Source organism: Furipterus horrens, unplaced genomic scaffold (genome assembly GCF_987537825.1).
Source record: "Furipterus horrens unplaced genomic scaffold, mFurHor1.1.pri manual_scaffold_4, whole genome shotgun sequence".
Classification (NCBI taxonomy): Eukaryota; Metazoa; Chordata; class Mammalia; order Chiroptera; family Furipteridae; genus Furipterus; species Furipterus horrens.
Window position 1 is genome coordinate 24,385,224 of NW_028327174.1, and position 23,622 is coordinate 24,408,845.

The window sequence follows — 23,622 nt, forward strand, 5'->3', positions numbered from 1 at the left end:
GAGTCCCAAACAAAATGGACCCAAAAAGACCCACACCAAGACATGTGACAATAAAAATGGCAAAGGTTAAAGACAAAGAGAGAATCTTAAAAGACAAGAGGAAGTTACCTCCCTGGATTTGTTGATTCTGCTTATCCAGAAGGGAAACTTCTGCCATGACAGGGCAGTGGTGCCAGCTGAAGCTGGGTGGTGCTTCCACAGAATGTACACACCCTTATCCTCTCTTCCACAGGGACTGGAAAAGCAAGTTATCTCTCTAATTCCATGAATGTTTGCATTCAAAGAGATGTTTCTAAGGTCCTTAAAGAAAGTTTTGCATGGTAGTGGTAGATTTACATTTCAAAGGGCAGACAAAGGATTTATAATTGCAAGTTTCTAAAATAACTGCTCTAAGAGGGAGCTGTCTATCACTAAGTTTTGACTGAAATAAACAATAAATTCTCCTGGAAGAACTGAATTAACTGAGTTGCCCAGCCGGAGCAAGCATTAAGCTCTCTTAGGCAGGTATTTTTAATGTTATCAGTGTTGCGGTTCTTGGGTTCCTTAAGATAGAAATTGAGGAGAAACCCCAGAGAAATTTTCAGACAAATTTTATTAAGCTTATGCTAAACACAAGGGAGGCAGCACAGAGAAAAGGAATCTCCTTTGCACTGGTATGAGTGCTGGCTGCTTTTATAAGCCGGGGACAAAGCAGGCTTGTACAAAATGGGGACTTTGGAAAAGGTGGGCTTCTGAAGGGTTTGGTAGTGAAATTTTCCATGTTAGGGTAGGGTTACTTCCTCCCTCTGTGGGGTAGCTTGGCAACTATCTTTGCGCCTGCACTGTGGGGGCAAGATGGTGGTGTTGCTCATTATAGCCATGTCAGAAAAGCTGTGTAGCCATCATACCTTGATCAGCTGCACAGGCAGGTCAGCAGGTTAAGCATGCCATTAAAGGAAAGATAAAATCAGCTATCTCTGCATTTTTGAGCAGGCAGTGGAGGAGTGGTGACATTTTTGCCATCATTTTACCCCGTGCTTTTTCTGACTACCTGGTCTTAACTTGGCTTCCTAGTCACCTCATATTTTCCATCCTGGGCCCAAGTCCATGTGCTGTTCGGTAGGAGCATGACCTTCATTAAATTGCTAGATGCCATGCTAGAGTTTGTCAACAGGTCTCCTAGTGCAGAGGTTTGGACAAAGCTGTTAAATGCCAAGAGTTCTGCAGTTCTCACCAACACATATCAGAATGAAAGGGAGTGCAATGAAGAGTATTTGAGTCTCTTTCCCTAACAGAGCCTGCCAGAAAAGTTCTACTAACTTTAATTCAGGCATTAGTTGTAGTGCTATTGGCCATGAGTTCAGTGTTAATGAATCAACAATATATATTAATTAAGATGTCTTAAACAGCAACATATGTAAAACAAGTTTATATATGAATCTATCGACAAAAATGTGATCAGTTGCATTTTCCCAAGAAGCATTAAGTTATTCAGTGTTTTCTGTGACATTTTAGAACTTAATTACCATGAGTAACAAAAATTGACTATGTAGTTTTAAAACTTAACAGTAACCACAATAATTGTTTAAAGCGCTGACCAACAAAAGATATTTTCAGGGAGTATTTTATCACTGATGTTGTTTAGTATCACTGGTGCATGGTGATAATAAAAGGCAGACTAACTTTTCTCACATTTCATTATTTTTAAAATTCTCTACAGACAATTGACCACCATCACTTTATTGCTTGCTGAACACTCCTTGGGATATCTTCTCTTCCCAATAAGGATCCAAATAATTTAATGCCTGACTATCTTTCTAACTTCATTTCCTAACCATCTTCCTCCTCACTATCTTGAAACACAAGTCTTTTATCACAGGAACACAGCAATGTGTTCTTGTCTCAGGGACTTTGGACCTACACTTTGGCTGAAATGCTTTGCCTTGAGAACTTTGCATGGTAGTATTTTTCTTGATAATCAGTTTTTAGTTCAAATATCACACTCTCCAAAAAGTCTTCCCTGATTACTTGGTCTGAATTAGAATTCAACCAGGGTGCCTGCCCATCAGTTTGAATCATATAATACAGTTTTTCTTTTTCTTTTTTTAAAGCACTTTGCAATATTTGAATATATCTCATCTGTTTAGGAATAGACTTACTTGTCCATATGTTTGTGAGCTCTATGAATTTAAAATCTTGCTTGTCTTGGTCCTTGAGAGCTTCCAAAAACCTAGACTAACTTCTGATTCATTGTAGGTTATCAATAAATATATGTCGGGTTGATGTATAAAAGAATATGTAGAAGTACAGTATTCCCTCAGTTATCGCGGGTATTATGTTCTAGACACCCCTGCAAAGTAGGAACCTTACATTTACTCTACACTCTTAAACCTGTTACTTTAACAACATACATATACAGTACCGCAAAATCCTGCGATATAGCAAAAAATACGTGATAAATAATTAAATATAATATTTTTTAAAATCCTGCGATACAGTGAGGCCACGATAAGTGAACCGCGATATAGAGAGGGACTACTGTAAATTAAAATAAAAGTAATAATGTATGTACAAAATATATATAAGCACTTTCATATATTATGTCCTAAAATTACTGAAGTCTACTGTCTGATTTTGTTTATAAACTCCAAAAGGACAAACATTCTATTGCTATGGGTATCCTTTGTCCAATGTGTTGCATAGTGCCTCAACAGTCCTGTCTAATGGGGGAAGAGGACCAGAAAACAAACAATTCTATTTCTTATGAACTAAGAAATAAAATGTAGGTGATTCCAATTTTTAGTCTCAAATCACAACCAAGTTGCATTTATTTATTTATTTATTTGTTTGTTTTTTTACATTCGGTATTATTTTGTGTAAGTTTCAGGTGTACAGCATAGTGGTTAGACAATCATATACTTTACAAAGTGTTCTCCCTGATATTTCTAGTATCCGCCCAGCACCATGCATAGTTTTTATAATATTATTGACTATATCTCTTATGCTATACTTGACCAAGTTGTCTTTAAGTTGCCTTTGGAAAGCAGGGTAAACTATGGTTCATTTGTGTTATTTTTAAGTGGGAAGTTTTTTGTATGTCTACTTGTTCATTTGCTTTAAGTTACATGTGACATTGTCCCTCCTTCTTCCACCTATAGTGGCTCTTCCTTCTCCTTTGCATTTGCTTTTGTCACTCTTTTGGCCATCCATGTTTTGGTTGAATATGTTGGCTATGTATTTTTTTCCTGTGCCCTTGCAGTCAGAATCACCTCTGATAGGAAGAAAAATATAGCCAAATGTGATTAGAGACAGGCCAAACAGAGAAGTCTCTAGACTGCCTCAGTATTAATACAACTAGAACATCTCTGATTTTGCTTGTTTTATATGTGGTAATTTCATACATAATTTCATTTAGAAAATAAAAACAATTGAACTCACAAAATATTTGGAAGGTATATTTCATTTATTTTTAAAGAGGGGAAACAACCCACAATAAGGCAACTTAACTGCAGAAGGGAAAAATACCTATGTTATTGGCAGAATTTCTAAATTCAAAGTCCATTTTTTATCTAATAAGTGCACCATGTTGCCTTGTTTCTGATTGTATCTCTGGTTGACTGAGTGACTTTAGAAGTGTTGTTTAATTTTCCCTGCTTGTTTCCTCACCAGTAAAATGATGATGGGCCTTAAATCTCTGTATTGATCCTTGGATGGTAAATAAGAGAGCTACAGGATAACTAAGATGAAAATAGATTCTCTGTGTTGTGCGATATAAGTCAGTATGAAGTAATCAGAAAGATTTAGCAAAATCCGGTAGGAGTGAATTAGGTGATGGCGCCATCTGCTGCTTGTATTAGAAATTTCAAGGCAAGTTAGAGGAAGTTGATCTGTTTTAATCCCCTGTGAGTAAAATTGAAGAATCTCTGTAGGTGGGAACTGACCCAAAGTAAAAATGTGACTTTCACTCTGTTTAAAGGCACCTCTATTTCTTCATCTTTAAGGAGTTGTGGTTGTTAGGAGGTGTCTTCTTTCATGAGCAACCATTGGACTCCTTCACATCTGTGTATGTTATTTTTAACGTCTGCCACCATATCACAAGTTTCAGAGGACAGGGAACTTATCTTTTTACTACTAATTCCAAGCATCTAGAGTAGCACCTGCATTAATTAAATAAATGAATAAAACAGTACGAATGTAGCTATTTTATTTTAATTGTTTATTTTCTTCTTTCACACAGGACTGTAAGCCCCATGAGAACAGGCTCTATATATATTTATCACTGTCTACCTTGTTAGTACTAAAGAAAGAAGGTATTTATTTGATAGAGAGTTCTTAAATGAATGAATGACCCAAATAAATAAGAAACATTTCTATTACACAACTCTTTGTCAAAGGAAACTAAAATAACTTGGCAAAACCAAAACATCCTTATACTATTAATTTGGTATTTAAGTTACTGAAGTATATACAGTAATATATCACTTAAAAATGGGGATATGTTCTGAGAAATGCTTCATTAGGCGATTGTGTCATGTGAACATCAGAGTGCACTTACACACACCTGGATGGTCTAGCGTACTACACACCCAGGCTGTATGGTACAGCCTGTTGCTCCTAAGCTACAAGCCTCTACAGCATGTCACTACACCAAATACTGTGGGCAATTACAACACAATGTTAGGTATTTATGTACCTGAACATATCTAAACTTAGCAAAGACTGGAATAAAAGGTCCACTTGCGTAGTGTCCTTACTATGAATAAAGCTCACGGAGCTGAAGTTGCTCTGGGTCAGTGAGTGAGCCGTGAGGGAATGTGAAGGCCTAGGACATTACTGTACATTCCGGTAGACCTTATATAAGCTCTGCACACTTAGGCTACACTACATTTATTTAAATTATTTTATTTATTCAGTAATAAACTAACCTTAGCATACTGTAAAAACTTACTAATTTTTTTAAGTTTTTGACTTTTGTGACGATATAGCTTAAAACATAAACTTCTGTACGGCTATGCAAAATTATTTTCTTTCTTTATATCTTTATTCTATAAGCTTTCTTCTATTGTTGATTTAATTTTTTACTTTTTAACTTTTTTTGTTAAAGCTAAGACACAAACATACAAACTAGCTTAGGCATAAACCAGGTCAGGATCATCAATATCACTGCTTTCCACCCCCACATGCTGTTCCACTGGAAGGTCTTCAGCTGCCATCTCCTGCGAGGACAATGCTTTCTTCTGGAATAGAGCCTGGAGGACTTGCCAGAGGCCCTTCTTGAGAAGCCCTCACTATTTTTAAAAATATGTACATGGTGGTTTGCTTGTTTTCTTTCTTTCTTTTTTTTAAATCATAGTTCTGCTTGTAAGCAGATCATGCACCCTGAACATTTCTCTCTAATAATGGAAACCTTTTGGTGGCGAAGTCCATGTTTCAAAGCTTCTCAAGGAGCTTATTGAGGTCTGCAAAAGCTTCCACTAAACCTTTCGCTGTAAACTGTTTTGAGAGGTTCTTGAAGTTTTCTTTTCTCTTGCCTCTTTGGCTATGTATTCTGGCTCTGGTTCCAACAACTGCTCATTAGAGTTTCTCAGGCACCATCTGTAGGAGCTCTTCAATGTTATTCTCATCCATACCCACGTTTAACATTTTTTGCCACCTCAGTCACAGACTTGTTGACCTTTGCAACTTCCTCTTATTTGGCAAATTTTTAAAAGTCATGGCAGAACCTCTTGAGTGTCTTTTTCCAGATGTCATTCACACACTTCTTGCTGATGTCACCTCAAGTCCACGTAAGGTTCTTGATGCAGACATAGATGTAAATCTTTCCACAACTGCATCAGTGTCTTCTCAGTGTCTTTCCTTGAAACAGCAAATAGCCTGGACAAAGGGCGTCTTCCAGTAATAGGCCTTAAAGGTTACTATAACACCTTGATTCATTGGTTGGGTCAAAGAGATGGTATTTGAAGGGAGAAATACCATTTTGACATTGCGATGAAGATCACCAATAAAAGGAGGATTTCGGGAACATTATCAACACTAAACTTAATCTTAAAAGGTGTGCGTTTTTCCAAGCACTACTTCATTTTACTGGCATAGCAATTCAATAAGGCATCTTAGAAGACAGGCTGGGCCATTTAGGATTTATTGCTCCTGCAATATACTGGCAGTATGTGCTTATTAATATGTTCAAAGGCCTTGCTTGGGGTTCTCACTGTGCCAGATCACAAAGAGTTTTAGTTTGTAGCCTGAAACATCATCCTGTCTCTAAAAGCCTGGAAACCTGGCCTTGACTAGATATTGTTATAGATGAAACTCCTTCAGGCATCTGTTTCAGAATAGGGGTATTTCACCCATTATGTAATAAATAATGATTCTTGAATTGCTGAAATCACCCAGAGCTAGCAGGCAATAAAACATTGTAGGTGGGTCCAGCCTTTTCTTTCAACATCACAAGCAAACTTCTTGCTTTGGCTGCGATCATCATGATGCTAAGAGGGATACACTTCTGTGTCTGGTCTTCAGTCCAGGTCATTAGAAGTTTCTCCATGTCTTATATAGGTCCTTTTCAATTTTGGGAGGTCTCATTGCCTTCAATGAGCTGATGCTTTAACAGTGTCTCTCACTTTGTTCTTGCTCTTCCAGGTCAAAGATATAGTAGAATGTGTGACTGGTGAGTTATAACCATAACAGATTTTCTACTTTTGTAGCCCTAATCACTTTCAATTTTGGTTTCAGACCAACATTTGATGTAGCCTCTTACTGGCATGATCAGCAGAGGATTTTGTATGGTTAGGGCCCACAATAAACAAAACAACACAAGATTAAATCAAACACAGGAGAAAATGATGCAATCAAGAGACATGGTCAACACAAGATATATGAGGTTGTTGACAGCGTAACATGTCTTACTGTTTTGCAGTAAACACTTTTGGGAGTAGAAAAAGTTCACTCTAAAATAATGATTAAAAGTATTGTAGCCCTGGCTGTTGTGGCTCAGTGGATTGAATGCTGGCCTGTGAACCAAAAGGTCACTGGTTTGACTCCTAGTCAGGGCACATGCCAGAGTAGCAGGCCAGGTCCCCAGTTGGTGGCATGTGATAGCCAACCAAGTGATGTTTTCTCACACATTGATGTTTCTCTCTGTCCCTTCTCCACTCTCTAAAAATAAATAAATAAATAAATAAAATCTTTTAAAAAGTCTTTAAAAATATTGTATAGTAAATGCATGAAACAATAACATAGTTGTTTATTATCATTATCTAATACTATATATGCTGTATGCTTAGTTGTGTGTGCATTTATACAACTAGCAGCTCAGTAGGTTTATTTACACCAGTATCACCACAAACACATGAATAATACATTGCACTACAATAATATGATGGCTATGATGTCACGGGATGATAGGAATCTCATAGGACCACCGAGGTATATGTGGTTTGTGGTTGACTGAAACATCATTATGCCACTCATGACTATAATCAGGTATTTAAAATGAATATATTAGTCATCCTATATTATTTTCAAAATATAACACATGCTTAATAAGATGGCTTAATTATATGGGCACAATATTTAGAAAAAATTTGCTTATTTAATTTTTTAAGTATTTGGGTTTGTTGTAAATAAATAAAAAATGTAGTCCTATCTCAGTATATCTCAGAAAAGAGCTTAGCAAAGGAAGATGATTTGATGTTTCATAATCCATTGAGGTAGATTAATGCTGTCAGTCTTATAGGATGCTTTATTAAACTTAAATTATTTATATTAGTATTGAATTTTTCATTCTCTAAGAGTAGAATTATAAATTATATATTGGTTGTGCTCTTAATGAAGCAAAAGACCTAGGAAAGAACTGAGGCATGCGACTATTCACCAGATCATAACATGGGCCAATAAGTTTAACTGTGTCCTACAAAAGGACTGCTTTAATAATTTCAAAGTCACTTCGATTTTCTTATGGTCCAGATACAAGTCAAAAGCCTAATATTCCTACTTAGAATTCTGAGTTTCCCAGCTGTGCAAATGCTTATAACCACTTACTGCTCTCTCATTTAAAAAAAAAATGCTCCCAGAAAACCACTGGTCCATCAATATCTGGTTCATGGCATCTTTCATGTGTTAATACCTTGTGTACCATAAGACAAAGATGAATGATCATGGAGAGGCGGAGATTGGGAGGATTTTGTAAGTACATTTAAGTGCAGAGAAGAGATACTTGGAAGTATGACACAAAGATCAGATATTTTAAATTTGCTCATTTGACTTGTTAAGATTTAAAAACTTGAATAGTAAGTAAACATATTCTGCTCATGTTTCCAAACCAGAACAGCCTAAGTCTGTGGAATACTCTAAGGTAAACCAATATTTAAAACGATGCTCATTTATATGCCATCTATTCCCATACTCACCCAAATGCCTTACAGACCCCCAAGAAACTAAAACAATCTCTGCAAGGAAGAAACCAAAGAAATGCTTAACAATATTTTCTTTGGTTAAGAAAGTAAGTGCCAAGTTAGGGTAGTTCCACAGCACACTATTTCAATGACACCACCAAATTCCAAGCAATGTTGATAAACACAATTAACCCTAAGTTGAGAAAGTCTCTAAGTTATTTGGTCAATTTTCTGCAAGAGGTTAAGAACTTACTATCAAAAACAGGAACACTTGACGACCTTATAAAGACAGGGAAAATAATTAACTAATAGCTTAAATAGCTAATATATTTTGAACTGTTACCAATTCCTAGGTACTATTTGAAGTATTATATCAACATTATCCATTAAATCCTCAAATATCTATGAACTGGGATATAGGATATCAGATCTGTAAGTTACTAATGTTATTCTTATCATTTAATTAAGAAAACCAAGGTAATAAGATGTTAAATCACTTGCCTTAGATAACAGAAATTAAGTAATAAACTGAGATTTGAACTCAGGTGGTCAAAATTCAGAATACTTGTGCATTTCTTTAATGAGAAATAAAAATGGCATAAATAGTATGTTATTTACATCAGGGGTCAGTGAATGTTTTTGCCAAGGATGAGAGAGTAAATATTTGTAGATTTTTGCAAAAAATGACAGAGTAAATATTTTTAGACTGTGGATCACTTACAGTCTCTGCTGAATGTTTTTTTAAATAATATTTTAAAATGTGAACACCAGTCTTAGCTTGCAGGGCATACATAAATAGACTACAGCCCAAATGCTGTAGTTGTAGCCTTAATTTAAACAATAACAAGGATAATAATATTCATGTGGTTGGGATAAATGAGCAGCAGATAAACTAAGAGAGAGAAAGAAATCCCCAAGGCAGATCAGATTAGGGTAATTGCCTCTGAACCTGATGTTTGGGAAGACAAGTCATCAATACTTATAATAAGTGGAGACAGAAATAGGAAGGATGATTGGACAATGACTCATAGAGGCTATCAGCTTGACTAAAGAAAATAGCTCTGTCATCAACTTTGAAACAGAAACTATACCAGACACAGAGGCAAAAAATTCATCTTCTGGTCTTGATCTAATATTTTTTTTACAGGGATCCTTTCAGCTCAACATGTCTTAGTTCAGAGACACCAGTAGCTCCAACAGAAAGAGAAACTTAACTACCTAATTACAAAATCCTCTCCTGGACTTTTTCTTAGAACCAAGATGTAGTAACAAAGACTGGGTTTACCTTCCAATGTGGTACAACCAAATAAACAAAAACAGACAAAATATATAAAGTAATAATTATAAAAAGAAAAAATCCCAAAACACTGGACATGGGGGGTGGGGGGCAATGACCCATGAGAGATGGAAAACAAAGAAGGTGAGCTCTATAATTGCCTGGCTGACTATGTTTACACAGTGTGCAGGCTACACACAGGGAAGGAGAACTGAGGCACACATTGGAAAACTCCTGAATTGGGAAGGACAAAGGCAGCAATAGTTTAGAGGAAAACCCAGAAAAGACGGGGGCTGCACAGGAAGAGAACACAGAACCCTTGAGATCTACAGAGGGTCTTCCATGAGTAATCAATAAGGTACAGCTCAGAACATCAGTGTGAAAGAGCCATTAGAGGGATTGGGGAAAGGACCATACAAAAAGGAAATAATACCCAGCCTTCACACAGGTCAGAGAACAGTGCCCTTCCTCAACAGCAAGGCTGGAAAAGGTTATAGTTTATGGAATATTGAATAGAACACTCAGGAATCTTCCCTTCATAATGGGGAATAACTAACCCAAGACTGAGAATTTCTTGGTACTAACAATCGTAAAAGCAATACTCAAGAGCATCACCTTGTTTCTATGTAACTTAAAAATTTCACAGTAAAACTCAGGCATATTTATAGAAAAACAATAAAAGTTAGGATTGACCTAGGTAAAATGACCATGACTGAATTTCAACCAAAGATTAGTAAGCATGCAAAGAGTCAGATGATGAGATCATAAGGTAAAAAATAAAACCAATTCATAGGTTAGAATTAAAAAGCATAAACAGCCCTGGTTAGTGTGGCTCAGTGGATTGAGCACTGGCCTGTGAGCCAAAAGGTTGCCAGTTCAACTCCCAATTAGGGTTCATGCCTGGGTTGCGGGCCAGGTTCCCAGTTGGGTGTGTGTGAGAGGCAACTGATTGATATTTCTCTCAAACATCCATGTTTCTCTCCCTTTCTTTCTCCCTCCTTAACCCTCTCTCTGAAAATGAATAAACAAGATCTTAGGGGAAAAAGCAAAGAAAATCCAAGGAATCCACAAAAATATTACTAGAAGAAATAAGTGATTTTCTTATTTCAGAACATTAAGTTAACATTTAAAATTCTACTGTAATTTTATATGCTAGCAATAGAAATTAAAGATACAAATTATAACAATACCATCTATAGCAGCATCAAAAATATGAAATATACAATGACAATACAGCAAAATATGTGAAACATCGGTACAGAAAAAAATTACAAAACAGTACTTAGACAAATCAAAGAACACTAAAATAAATGGCGAGATATACCTTGTTTATGAGTTTAACAAGTAAACATTTTTGAGATTTCAACAGTCCCCAAATTTATCTGTAGATGTAATGCAATTACATTAAAAATATTTAAAGCTCTTTCTAGAAATTCAGAAGTTCAAAAATTTACATAGAAATGCCAAAGCATAGTTAAGTCAAAACAAGTTTGAAAAAAATTTTGGACTACCATTACATTATTTCACGATTCATTATAAAACTACAGTATTCAAAATAGTATGGTAGTATAAAAATATACAAGTAGATCAATAGAACAGAACAGAGTCCAGAAATAGACCCAGGCATATATTGATAACTGGTTGTTGACAAAGTGCAAAGACAATGTAATGAAGAGTGAATAGTCTTTTCAGCAAATGTTGCTAAAAAATAATTGAATATCCATAATCAAAAAAACAAAACAAAAACTTTTACACATAACTCATAAATTAACTCAAAATAAGTCACAGATTTCTATGTAAGATGTAGAATAATAAGATTTCTAAAAGAAAGCATAAGGGAAAATGTCTGTGACCTTAAGTTAGGCAACAAACTCTTAGAAGAACAGTAGGAACATAAAAATAGATTTCATTAAAATTTAAAACCTATGCCTTTCTGAGAACACTGTTCAGAGAACAAAGAACAAGTCATAAACTGAAAAAAATATCAAAACAATACATGACAAAGGATTTTTTATCTAAGAGTACGAAGAGCTTCCAAGACTTAATATATAAGGAAACAAATAACTGAAATAAAAATTCTCAAAAAAATGTGTAGGTGACTTTAATCCAAGAAAATGTACAGATAATAAGCACATAAGAAGATGCTCAAAATTATTCTTTATTCAGGAAATGCAAATTAAAACTACAATGATATACCCGTGCATACCTGCCAGAATGATTAAAATTACAAGACTGATCATACCAAGTATAGACAACATGAGGTGGAACTGGAACATTCGTACACTGCTAAAAGGAACGTAAAATGATACAACTTTGGAAAACAGTGTGGTAATTTCTTAAGCAGCTAACATACACCCACTGAATGATCCAGACATACACTCTTTTTATATTTTTAAGATTTTATTTATTTATTTTTAGAGAGGGTAAGGGAGGAAGAAAAAGAGGGAGAGAGACATCGATGTGTGGGTGCATCTCATACATCCCCAACTGGGGACCTGGCCTGCAACCCAGGCCTGTATCCTGACTGGCGGACATTACACTCTTAAATATGTACTCAAGAGAAGAGAAATCCGATGTTCATACAAACAGTTGTACACAAATGTTCATGGCAACTTTATTTCTAATAGTTCTTTTCAAGAACTCAAATGGTATTGACAGGTAAATGGATAAACAAAATGTGTTCTATTTACACACCTGAATAATACTCAGCATTTAAAAGAAATGAAAATTGATACAAATGGCGAGATAGATGAATCTCAAAATAGTCATACTAAGTAAAAGTAGCTAGACAAAAAAAGACATACTGTATGATTTTATTCATATAAAATACTACAAAATTCAAACCGAAAGCAGATTGGTAGCTGTCTGGGGAAGAAGTATTGAGGACAGTGATGAAACTGTAGGGGATAATGGGTGTGCTCACTGTCCTGATTGTAGTGATGATTTCAAGGGAGCATGTTTACATATGTGAAAACTTATTGATTGTGCACTTTAAATATGTTCAGTTTATTATAAATCTGTTAATAAAACAAAATATTTCTGATGTTCCTAGGGATGACAGAGTTGCTTTTCTTTTTAATATGATTGGTGCCAGATTGTGTCTAGTAAGATGGAAAGGTTAAGCTGTGAAGGAAGGTAGTAAAGTAGTAGAAGCACTGAAAATAGAAGAAATATTTCTAATTCCATGTGCTTCTATTCAATGATATTTTTATACCTGGCTCAGTTTGTTCCAGAATTGAGTGTCATTACCTTTCGGTTTTGTATGTTTCTGCATTATAGCACAATATAACAGGTTGAGAAGAGGTTATCTATCAAAGGTATGTACTTCAGGGAAAATTTTTAACTATTTCCCTCTGGGCCATCTACCCCACGAATCTAACAAATACCCTTTGGAAGAATTAAAGGCATTAAGCTGTCCTTTGGTAGAGAAAAGATGTAGAAATAACAGATTCAGAAATTCGTACTTAACTGTAAACTAGTTCACAGAAAAGACCACCCAATTTCTAATTATTTCTTGGGACATCCCAGTGGTACCAAAATGTGAGGGGTGTGTGTGTGTGTGTGTGTGTAAGTGGAGAGCCTGGAGAGAGACCACGATTTCAAAGACCAGCAAGTAGTAGCTCTTAACATTGAGAACGTAAGTTTCTTGATTGCAGTATGACCTTTCCTCTTTTCTATTTCTCCATGTGCTGTTTCCCATGCATGCTTCCTTTTTCTGCCCTCTGTTGCAGCTGGGCAACTCCAACCCATTCTATCTTCTGTGCAGTTTTAGGAGGGAGAGAGGCATATGGCACTGAGGTAGAGAGGGTTCCCAAAGCTTGGAGAGGAGCAAACCTTTAAAATAAACAAGGGAAGAGGGACCCAAGTCTGACCGGGAGGCTTTAGACAAGCTAGGTGAATAAACGTAGACAGAGATAGAGTCAAACTTTTGATATAAGGATGCCAGGCAGCTGGAGCCCCACTTTCTGTTATGAAGCTCTGCAGTTAGCTAACACCAGTTCTCTGGGCTCTCATGGTTTGTATCCAGTGAGAAAGAATAGCTTAAATTCCAGAAGAGAGTTCAAAGATCGACTCCTCCATTTCTTCCAGAGCCTTCAAATTCACTGTGCTCTCAGTAGAGTCGCCTTCTTCTCACATATACTGTATGCAATTAAAATGCAGTTGTCAGCGAAAACAGTTCCCCTTTGTATGTAGACGCAGGTGCCTGAAGGGTACTTCTGGGAAATAGCTCCCTGGAGTCTAAACCTGTAGGTGGGGGACCAAAAAAAAGAGTAGATTACTGCCATCTTGTGTCAGGGATTTAGCCTTGTCTCAAGTTTTCAAATCTGTAGTAACTGTGGAAAGCTCCAGCAAACTCTGTGTGAACGGGACGGGGAAGGAGACTCTCAGAAATTCCCCAAGCTTCTCTCTGGCAAGAAGAGCACACTGTGTGGAATGCTGCAGTCACTTCACTAACAGGTTCGGCAAAGAATAGGGAACTTACACGTGGGGCTTCAAAGGAGAACCATCCTCCCAGAGCCATGAGTAGCTTGGTTTCCTCCGAGACAAACCCGTCCAGAAAGGGAAATTGGAGTGGGCACTTGCTTGTTTGATGAATTCCTGTGGGGAGCAACATTTCTGAGTTGATGTTGAAGTCAGCATGGTTGTTTGACAGATTCACGAAACTGAAGAACCAAAAGAGATCTTCAACATCCTCTGGATAGTTTCACAGAAATGTTTACTGAAGCCATTAACTGTCCAGCAAAGGCCATGCATGGAATTCATGGGTAGGCTAGTAAATATGTACTCTGACCCTCAAACAAAAGCCCTTCCACACAGGGCCTAAACCTGACTATTTCCCACTAAGCCAATACGCCAGCCCAACACACATCCGTACAAACTCACCAGGTCATGTGTGCTATTAATTGTCAGCATCTGGGCATCCAAAGACAAGCAGTTCTCCTGGCTTTTTTCCCAGTTAAATGGTGCAGAGAAAAATAGGTAACAGTTTTCTTCATGCCAGAGCCAGTCTTGGGGACAAGGAGCTAGGAAGTGTGAAATATTTAATCAGTGACTTATGTGTGAGTAAAAATATTTCTATAATTTTTAAATTAAGTCTCCCCTCAGAATTCTCACAGGCATAATATCTCTTCTTAATTAGATTCATACCCAGATTCTGCAAATATCTCAATAGCTGTAGAGCCTTTATTTCTCCTTTATTTTGGAGTAAAATAAAAAGTGTTCTTATTTTATTAAACTAAACTAGAAAGTAAGGATGTTAAAAATCAAGGCTTGGGCCGGGATGTAATTTTAGAATCTGCTCTATTTTTTTAAATTAAGTTTGAAAAAATGGAAGTGAAAGTTAGGGAAATAAGTACTTAATAGCCATTCTGCTATTTTAAAAGTGTGCTTTTGTATTTAAAAAACTTTATGTTTTTGAATAATGGATTTAGGCTTAAATATCATGTCTCCTAATTTAAGACACATGTTCTGTATGTAGTAGCTCGTATGTGGTTCTTGAGTACTTGAATTATGGCTAGTCTACATTAAGTGCTGTAAGTATAAAATACATGCATGATTTTGAAAACTTAGTATGAAAAAAATGTAAAATATCCCATTAATAATTTTCATTGTGATTAGCACTGAAAAACGATTTCAAATATATTGTGTTAAATAAAATGTTACTAAAATTAATTTCACCTGTTTTTAATTTTCAAGTGTGGTTACTAGAATAGTTAATGTTGCATACATGGCACACACTCTATTTCTTTTGAATAGAGATGTTCTAAGGATAGCAGTACATTGATAAAAGTGAGCACCTTAATTTCAGTAAGATTTCAGAAAATAGTGTGTTTTCAGTTGCCAAATATTAAGAGTCCAAAAAACCCAAATGAGGGCTTAGGCAATAAACAAAATATGCCAATGTTTACATGTTTATGGATATTTAAAGAACCCCCCAAATCCTCCTCCCTCTCCTTCCCATCATCATCATCTCTTCTCTGCATTAGTAGCACTTGGAATCTCTTTAATAAGAAACAGAGCCATTTGGTCTATGCGATGACCAAAAGCAAAAAATAACTAAAATCCTTGAGGAAGGCAATCTTTTCATTTGTATTTTCACTGTGGCATAAAAGCATCAGATAATTTTATAAGAGTAGGCTTTATCAGAGAGGAGAAAGCAGGAGAGCACTGAACTGTGGAAGAAGACAGTGGCTGAGAAGGGGCATAAGAAGGCCAGGATGAAACAAAGACAGCCAGTTTTTATCGTACTTTTCAATTTGCCTAGTGCCATCATTTCATGTAACAGGAAAGAATATGCAGCGGTGGGGCCGAGTAGGTTTACAGTTTGAGTACACGAAACACAGAGTTTACTCTTGTATTATTATTTATTTATTATTATTATCAACCTACTTTTAGCTCACCCATGTATTGGTTTTTGTGGACTAAAAGGCAGTCTAGGCAGGTTTTCTGAGCTATGACAAAGGAGAAAGACATGTCTCAAAAGTGTGGGATTCAAACCACCTGTATATAATTAGTATTCATGTAATTATTATTCAATTATCATTTTTATTTAACAGACACGAACACTGTTGGCAATAGTTTATATATATTGGTTCATCTAGTCCTCATAGCAACACTGTGGCACAGCTTCCATTCATTTCCTTCATGTGGCAGAGCAAGCGGGAACTGGGAGCCAGGCAGTCTAACTCGAGTGTCTGTGTGCTTGATCCACATCACAACACCTGTCAAACTTCTCAGTTGGAGTCAATTGAGGAAATATTCCTTAGTGTCCCTCATGACAATCAATATATAATCTTGGGGTAAACCTGCCATTTGTAAGGAGCTACTTGGCTAGTAATTTTGTACCCTAAAGGTTGAGAACCACCACTAATTTGGGGGCTGAACGTAAAGTCCGTTACTGTGAAGACGCTGAATCATTCTGGCTGCGTGACCACAAGCAAACTGCATATGGTTCCTCCCTCTTCATATACACACAGAGGACCACGGACTTGTTAGTAAGAAAGATAAAATTTGTCTCAAACTTGAGAGAGCTGACACTTTTTTCCATAAGGTATTTTATTATTAATGTTTTTGAGAATCTTCTCAAATCTGCTTGATGAAAAAGAAAAACTGTATTTAGTGTTACAACTAGCCTTTAGCAGACACTGTCAAGGAATGGAGCATGCTACCTAGTTTATCTGCCAATGAAAGACATACCACTTACGATTTTTAATTAGTTATCCACGCTTGGAATCTCTGGGAAATGGTTCTGCATGGTCCTGACATAAATTAATTCAATGCAACTGATAAAAAGCAAAAATGTTTTTATACCTCCACCTGTGAAATAAAACTGTTTGGTATGTAGCTATCTCTGCTTATATAAACATCTGTATCCTTGATATATTAGCTTCTTCTTTTAAGCCTTCTTTGAGATGGGATATTCTTTTACTTCTTCAATAACTCTTTCCTTAAAGAGATTAAATAATGTTTGACACTGGCTAAAGATAAGTTTGTCTATAAATTTCTGCTTATTTTGGAAGGTTAAATAACCTTGTAAATGTTAAAGGGATTTATAAACTGCAAAATTTTATACAAAACAACTTATCATTATTATTATCATTTAACTTATCTGGGTTTCAGTTTTTCATCTGTAAAGGGATCTATGGTTATCTGTGAACTGTTATGTAATATTTACCCAAAGAAATGACATGGTCGAAATTTACTGATCATACAAGCAAGAAACTGGAGCTACATCTGTTTATTAGTGGTAGTGATTAATACTTAGCATAGGACTCATTCATGCACCTTCAGAGAAGCAACATGGTCCATCTCACACCCTCTAACTCTTCTTATGACTAAAATCATATGCTTGACTTAATTACACACTATGGAAATACTAAATAAGTCAGATAATTTCAGTAATAACCTCAGTGTTCACATTATCATTTCCTTTTTATAAGTGTTACTATTTCTACTTGCCACCTGGAGGCTGAGTCCATTGCACAGCTGAAATCAATTCAATTCTTCTCATATAAACTGACTTCCCTGGGTCCCTCATGTTTTTGTCTTATTTGAAGGATCTACCTAACACTCCCAAGCGTGTCTTCATTGATGCCATTTAAATTGATGTAGTACGCTTTAAGAAATAGTGCCATAGAATAAAGCTAATCTAGAGGTAGGAGTTCCAGGGACAAAGGAGACTCTAGGAAAAGAAATCAATGATTAAGATACATTGGAATGAAAAGAGATGAGAATCAGTGGCAAGCAGTAAGTGTAGAAGGATTCCTTCAGAAAAATCTCAAAACTAGAATTTTAAAAAGAAAGAAAACTCTTATGAGGAAGGAAAACTTGAAACCACCAAAAGTGTGCTTAATTAAATCAGGTATTTTAAGAATTTGATGGAGGAAAGGGTGAGGATGACAGATATGGAGAACTTCTGGTATAGAAGATTATGAAAGGATGTTATAACATTATGTAAATAATGATACGTATATCAATATGCTAATTTTGTGCCTAGAGGATTTTCAAAAAAAGGGTTAAAATTAACTTCCAGTACCTCTCTTTACCCCTCCCTCTCCCGTACCTGAAAAATTTGCTGCTTTCTTCAGAGCTTCTTGGAGATTCAGGTTCTGGTGATGAAGTTCCATTTGTTTTTTGGATTCCTCTTCCAGTTTCTGGGCAAGGGTTTCAATCATTTCCTTGAGTTCCCTCTGTAATTCATGGGAAGCTTTTTCCTCCTGCTTCTGGGCTGAAATCTGTCCCCCCAGTATATTTTCCTGGTGGGTAAGGTTTGCTTGTTGTTGCTTTAGAAGATCAGACACCTGGGATACTAAATTATAGCTGGATTAAAACTTCATTTCCAACTCTCAATAAAAATCCCTCCATTGAATTTTGAAGAAATCAAAGAACTGAATCAAATGATCTATTTTGACAATGGATAAATTTCTGGAAAACGTCCCTTATTTACTCAAAAAATACAGATTTGAAAGTTATTTGATATTCCTGCAATATTTTTTTAAGATCAGAAACTTTCAGACACTAATTTTTTTAAAAGTTAGTTTCAAGGTTTTATTTGTTATTGAGAATTACACAAAAGTTAAAAGAAATTCCAAGATAAGTATCAGTGGCATAAATAAAATATAGACAATCTAAAAATAGCCAGTCACCAATTGAACTCAGTGACTCTTACTAAGAATGTCTTAACGATTTCCTGTTTTTGTGTCTCCATTCCATTGACCTCTCTCTACCCTTCCAGACTTCTTAATTTTACTTAAGAACTATGCTTCTCACCCCATTTTTGAGACACCCTCTCTCAGAATTATTTCAAGTGGCTGTACCACAAGAGTCTCAAAGTTTTGTTTTGTTTTTTCCATAGGGTGGAGATGAAATAAAGTTTGCAAAATCAAGCAGGTAACAAATGTTAAAGGTCAAGTGTCTCAATTCTAGAAGCTTGATGTTCAGTACATAGCAGTTTCCTTGCCTTGAAGGTCAAATTTGACCTTGTCAATTGATCAGAGCCTCAGAGAAAGACTCTTCCAATCACTGTCCCTAGTCAAGGGCACTTCCCCTGATCATTAAGAAAGAAGTTAGTGTTTATCGATTGAAAAAATAAATGGTTTGTGACCTTAAACAATAATTGAAAAACAAATAGCACTTTAAAGGCCTTAATAACCTGGGTCTGGATAGCCAGAACAACAGGTCTACAAGCTAAATACATGATGGATTAGGTGGATAATTGGCATCATTTTCTTTCTTTCTTGGCCACTCTCATCCTCCTTTCACTTGTTTTCCTCTGAACAATCTCTTTCCTAAATGCCCATACTATAAAGTTAAAGTAGGTTTTGGTTTAAATGTTTTGTTTATTAAAACTCTGTATCTGGTTCTTAACTTTAAATTGGTATTTAATCATCTCTATTAAAACTCAACATGAGCTAAATGAGGTTCCTTTTACTTTTGGGTCTCTCAGATGATCTTGTGGGTTATTAACTTTGAATTATTTTCTTTCTCATTATTTTTGGATTTGTGTAGGCTCTATCCATGAAGTTATGAAAACTAATAGCAATAAAAACCTGTGATTCATAATCTCTATTGCATGCCTCAATAAATTCGAGAGCACAACACACCCAATTCATCTTCCCACTCATTCTAAAAACAGTTTGCTTAAAATGCATCTAAATCAAGGTTGTTTGTGGGTATTCTGAAACCAATTTGCAAGTCATGTTCATAAGCTCTCATTTTTTCCCTCTATCACTTCCCCATGTCAGCACTTACATTGCTTTATCAGCATTATGATGGTCACCAATAAACCCAGAGAGAGGGTCCCTAGAGTCACAGCCACAGGGCACCAGCACCGAGAAGAAAGAAAATGAAGACCTAGAGTGACAGAGGATAGAAAAGAAAAAAAGACAGAGGCAAGTAATCAAACAATTCTTTGGATCTTGTCTGTACCTGGTACTTTGCATTACTTACCTCTAGCCCTCCCAAGAACTCTGCAAATAATTCATTATCCATATTTACAGGTGAAAAATCTGGACAACTAAAGAAATTAAGTAATTTACTCACTGTCACACAACTGACACAAATTAAGATCCAGGATTCAATACCAGGTATTTGACTCTAACTAACTGATTGTAAAGCTTATACAAATATTTGATCTACTCTTGACAATGACTCTTCAAGAAACTCTCAGTCCAGCTTGGTTAGATCAACTTTACCCACAGGAGAGAGGATCTCATGTTTTCATTTTTGTTTTTATTTTTTTTAAGATTTTATTTATTTATTTTTAGAGAGAAAGGAAGGGAGGGAGAAAGAGGAGAAAAATATCAATGTGTGGTTGCCTCTCGCATGCCCCCAAGCTGGAGACCTGCAACTCAGTCATTCCCTGACTGGGAATCGAACTGGCAACTTGTTGGCTTGCAGGCCAGTGCTCAATCCACTGAGCAACACCAGCCAGGGCTGATGTTTTTAATATAGACTGAGTCTATGCATGTAGACACACACATACAAGTACGCACAGTGTGTATTATACATAACATATCACAAATGAACGTCTGATGTGAAGCAAACAAACCTTAGTTAATTAACTGATATTGTCTCAAAGAATTACAAGATAATTTTGTGCTATTCAATTTTTATTCCATTAATATTACATCTTGGAACTAGGATTATTGAACAAATAAAACTAGAAATGAAGCTTTAATATTCACTTGACTCATATTAATATCATGTTCTATACTTAAAACAGCTGTGGCCCTGTTGTTATAAGAAAAAAAAAATCACCATTAATTTAGAAGCAAATAAATTATGTAACTCACATGTGTGTATATCTTATTATGTGTTCTACCACTAAAAAAAGGACAGATATTTGGGTTCATATTATATATTTGGACTCCTTATCTTGTGAGATAAACAAATAAGCCACTGATAATGTTATACTGTACACACAAATAAAGAAACTGAAAGTTTTAGTGGAAAATCACACAGACATTAAGATCCCAACATAGTTACTTAGTTCAATCGTCAGTAGCTACATGACTTGGAACATTACATCACAAAATATCCAGTGGGAATGTGTAATGATCTAAATCAATCAATGGTCAAATATATTCATAGTTGTCATGTGTCAAAAGCACTTCTATTAAGTTCTATAGATGATTCAAACAAAACAGAAATTTTGAGGGGAAGGAATATGGCTTATTTACTGATTCAAAATTACTAAGCTCCTAGAGTGTGTGTGGCAAGTTAGCAGAGAAGAAGTTGAAAATAGTTGCATCTTGTGCAAATAATTACCTAATCCTACTTTCAGGGGTAAATATCTGTGTCAATCTTTCAACCAACGTTGCCCTTGGTCAGTATCTTAAAGGTACATTCTATAGGCGATTGAGTATGTCCAACATTCCTGAGTTTTGAGAAGTCACAGGATCCACACTAGTGCAGGGAAGGTACATGTTCCCATTTTCTGTCATCCACCCGTTGTCCTGTCTCCCTGCTAGGTAGAGAGCATTCATCCAACCCCTTCTCCCACTATCAATTGTCTAATCAGAAAGTAATCAAATCTTGTATAGTAGGTGACTGTCTAAACGGATTCTAAGAAAATAATTTACCTCATAATTGTACTAACAGTCAGGCACACAATATTTACTACAGGAATAATGAATGAATGAATGAATGAATGAATGAGCAAATGTCTACCGTTAACTTGAAGGTTTACCTACAAATGCCAGTACTGTTTTCATATCAAGTTAAGTTCATCAGCTCCAATGTTACGTTATTCCATGCTCTCACTTGTTTTAGCTATTGAGAGAAATTTGTATTTTGATTATGGAAACATAACCTGGAATATCTTACCAAAATTTGTATGACTTCATTCTTATAACTTCCCTTTTTTATATTTTATTCCTTACTCTCAGAATAGATATAAGACAAAAGGCAAACTATCTAGATTATCTATAGATCTGGGGTTATAATTTAATTTTTACTTAAGCATTTTAACTTATTGTGTATGTTAAATTATAATTTTTCAAAAAATGGTATATAATAAAACAATTATGCAAAACTATACTGAATATTATTTTACCTGCTTTGGATAATTCATAAAACACATTCATATTTTGCAATGCCTAAAGGACTATTATACAAATTATCATTGTATATACTTGGTAAATTCAACATTTTTTGAATCATCTGATGGATTGGATTCTGGATAAATAGGAGATGGTCATATAATCCTAGCTCTACCATTTACTAGCTGCATAAAAATGGGTAATTCAGTGAAAGCTTTCCCCAGCTAGTTCTCTGTAAAAGGAAGATAATAATAGTCTTATTCTCAAGAAGTGAAGATTTAGAGAAATAATGCATATAAAGTGAATACTATAGAACATAGTAAATGTTCAATAAAAGTTATCATCATTGTCTACTACATCATGATGCAAACCAAGTTAGTTCATTCTTCATCATTATCTTTATGAATATCATCTCCACTGTATTTGACTTGCCTTTCTTTTAAGTAAATGTTATTAATTCTTTACTCAAGTGTTTTAGTTCTCTAATCTTATATTTAGTTCATTTATATTTTAAGCTAATCCTAAGAGATTCTTTCCCTGTATACTTTCACCCACTCCTAGTACCTTTAGCTTTCTCTCCATTTGTCTTCTGGTCAGGTTGATCTGTCATAGTCTTTCTCTTGAGGTCATCAGAAGTCATATCCAAATTCACTCCAAGGTAGAGAAAGTGAAGGAGTCAAGGACCTCTACAAAGTAAAAAGGTGTGAGCTCTTGCTGGAGTGTTTAAATAGTTACTGCTATCTAATAGAGTGACTCAGTCATTGGTAGGAGGAAGGAGAGGCTTTGCTTCATGTTTACTGACGCAAATTCTTTGGTTATTTCTATTGCAGGCAGGGAGAGTGGGGATTCTGAGACTATTTCAGGATATTTCACTAAGTGATTTATGAAAGGAAGAACTGTATTTTCCATGAGGATTAGAGGAGAAAAATTTGTACCCGTTCTTCAGATAAGGAAACTGAAACTCAGACAACTAAGATACACTGAATGTGTGGGAAAGTGTGCATTTAGACTAGTTGGATTCCAATGTCCATATTTGCTTATTTCACTATAGCAGATGGTCTCTATACTGTGTCTTTTATAAGTCTCACATTTTCCTTTTAAATTTTGACTGTTTTAATTGGCAATAGACTAATAATATCTGAGATAATCACACATAACTCTTATATTCAGTCATGATGACCTGGGTAATTTTAGAATTTAATTAGAAGTACTATTCATATAGTTACAGTATAGCATAGCATAGCATAGCAGCAGAGAAAAATTTAGAGCCAAATGGAGCTAGTTTCAAATATTTCCTTTGCTAGTCCTTTGGTCTGTAACCTTGGGGAATTACTTAACTTTCTGAACCTATGTGTTTGTCTATAAATTGAGACATGTTATTGGGATTCAAATGAGATATTGGGTGAAAATGCTAATTGTTGTACTTCAAGCA

The 23,622-nt window shown here is 35.6% G+C and overlaps 1 protein-coding gene across 1 annotated transcript; it reads right to left on the minus strand.

Moving 5' to 3' along the window:
• Nucleotides 1-12,443: 12,443 nt before the first annotated feature.
• OLR1 (oxidized low density lipoprotein receptor 1) lies at nt 12,444-22,892 on the minus strand. The gene is made up of 6 exons (XM_090275423.1): nt 22,755-22,892; nt 19,900-20,001; nt 18,212-18,457; nt 14,533-14,672; nt 14,132-14,247; nt 12,444-13,893 (listed from the first exon to the last, which is right to left on the minus strand). The coding sequence occupies exons 1-6, from the start codon at nt 22,828-22,830 to the stop codon at nt 13,749-13,751; spliced, it is 825 nt and encodes a 274-aa protein (XP_090131549.1). The 5' UTR covers nt 22,831-22,892; the 3' UTR covers nt 12,444-13,748.
• Between the last annotated feature and the right edge of the window lie 730 nt (nt 22,893-23,622).

What these genes read in the sequence shown, in the direction of transcription:
- OLR1 (XM_090275423.1), bottom strand. Translation starts at nt 22,830, where the DNA reads ATGACTTCTGATGACCTCAAGAGAAAGACTATGACAGATCAACCTGAC. An exon ending in AAATGGAGAGAAAGCTAAAG is followed by an intron (nt 20,002 to 22,754) that starts GTACTAGGAGTG and finishes CTGTCACTCTAG; the next exon opens with GTCTTCATTTTCTTTCTTCT. An exon ending in TTAATAGCACACATGACCTG is followed by an intron (nt 14,248 to 14,532) that starts GTGAGTTTGTAC and finishes TGCTCCCCACAG; the next exon opens with GAATTCATCAAACAAGCAAG.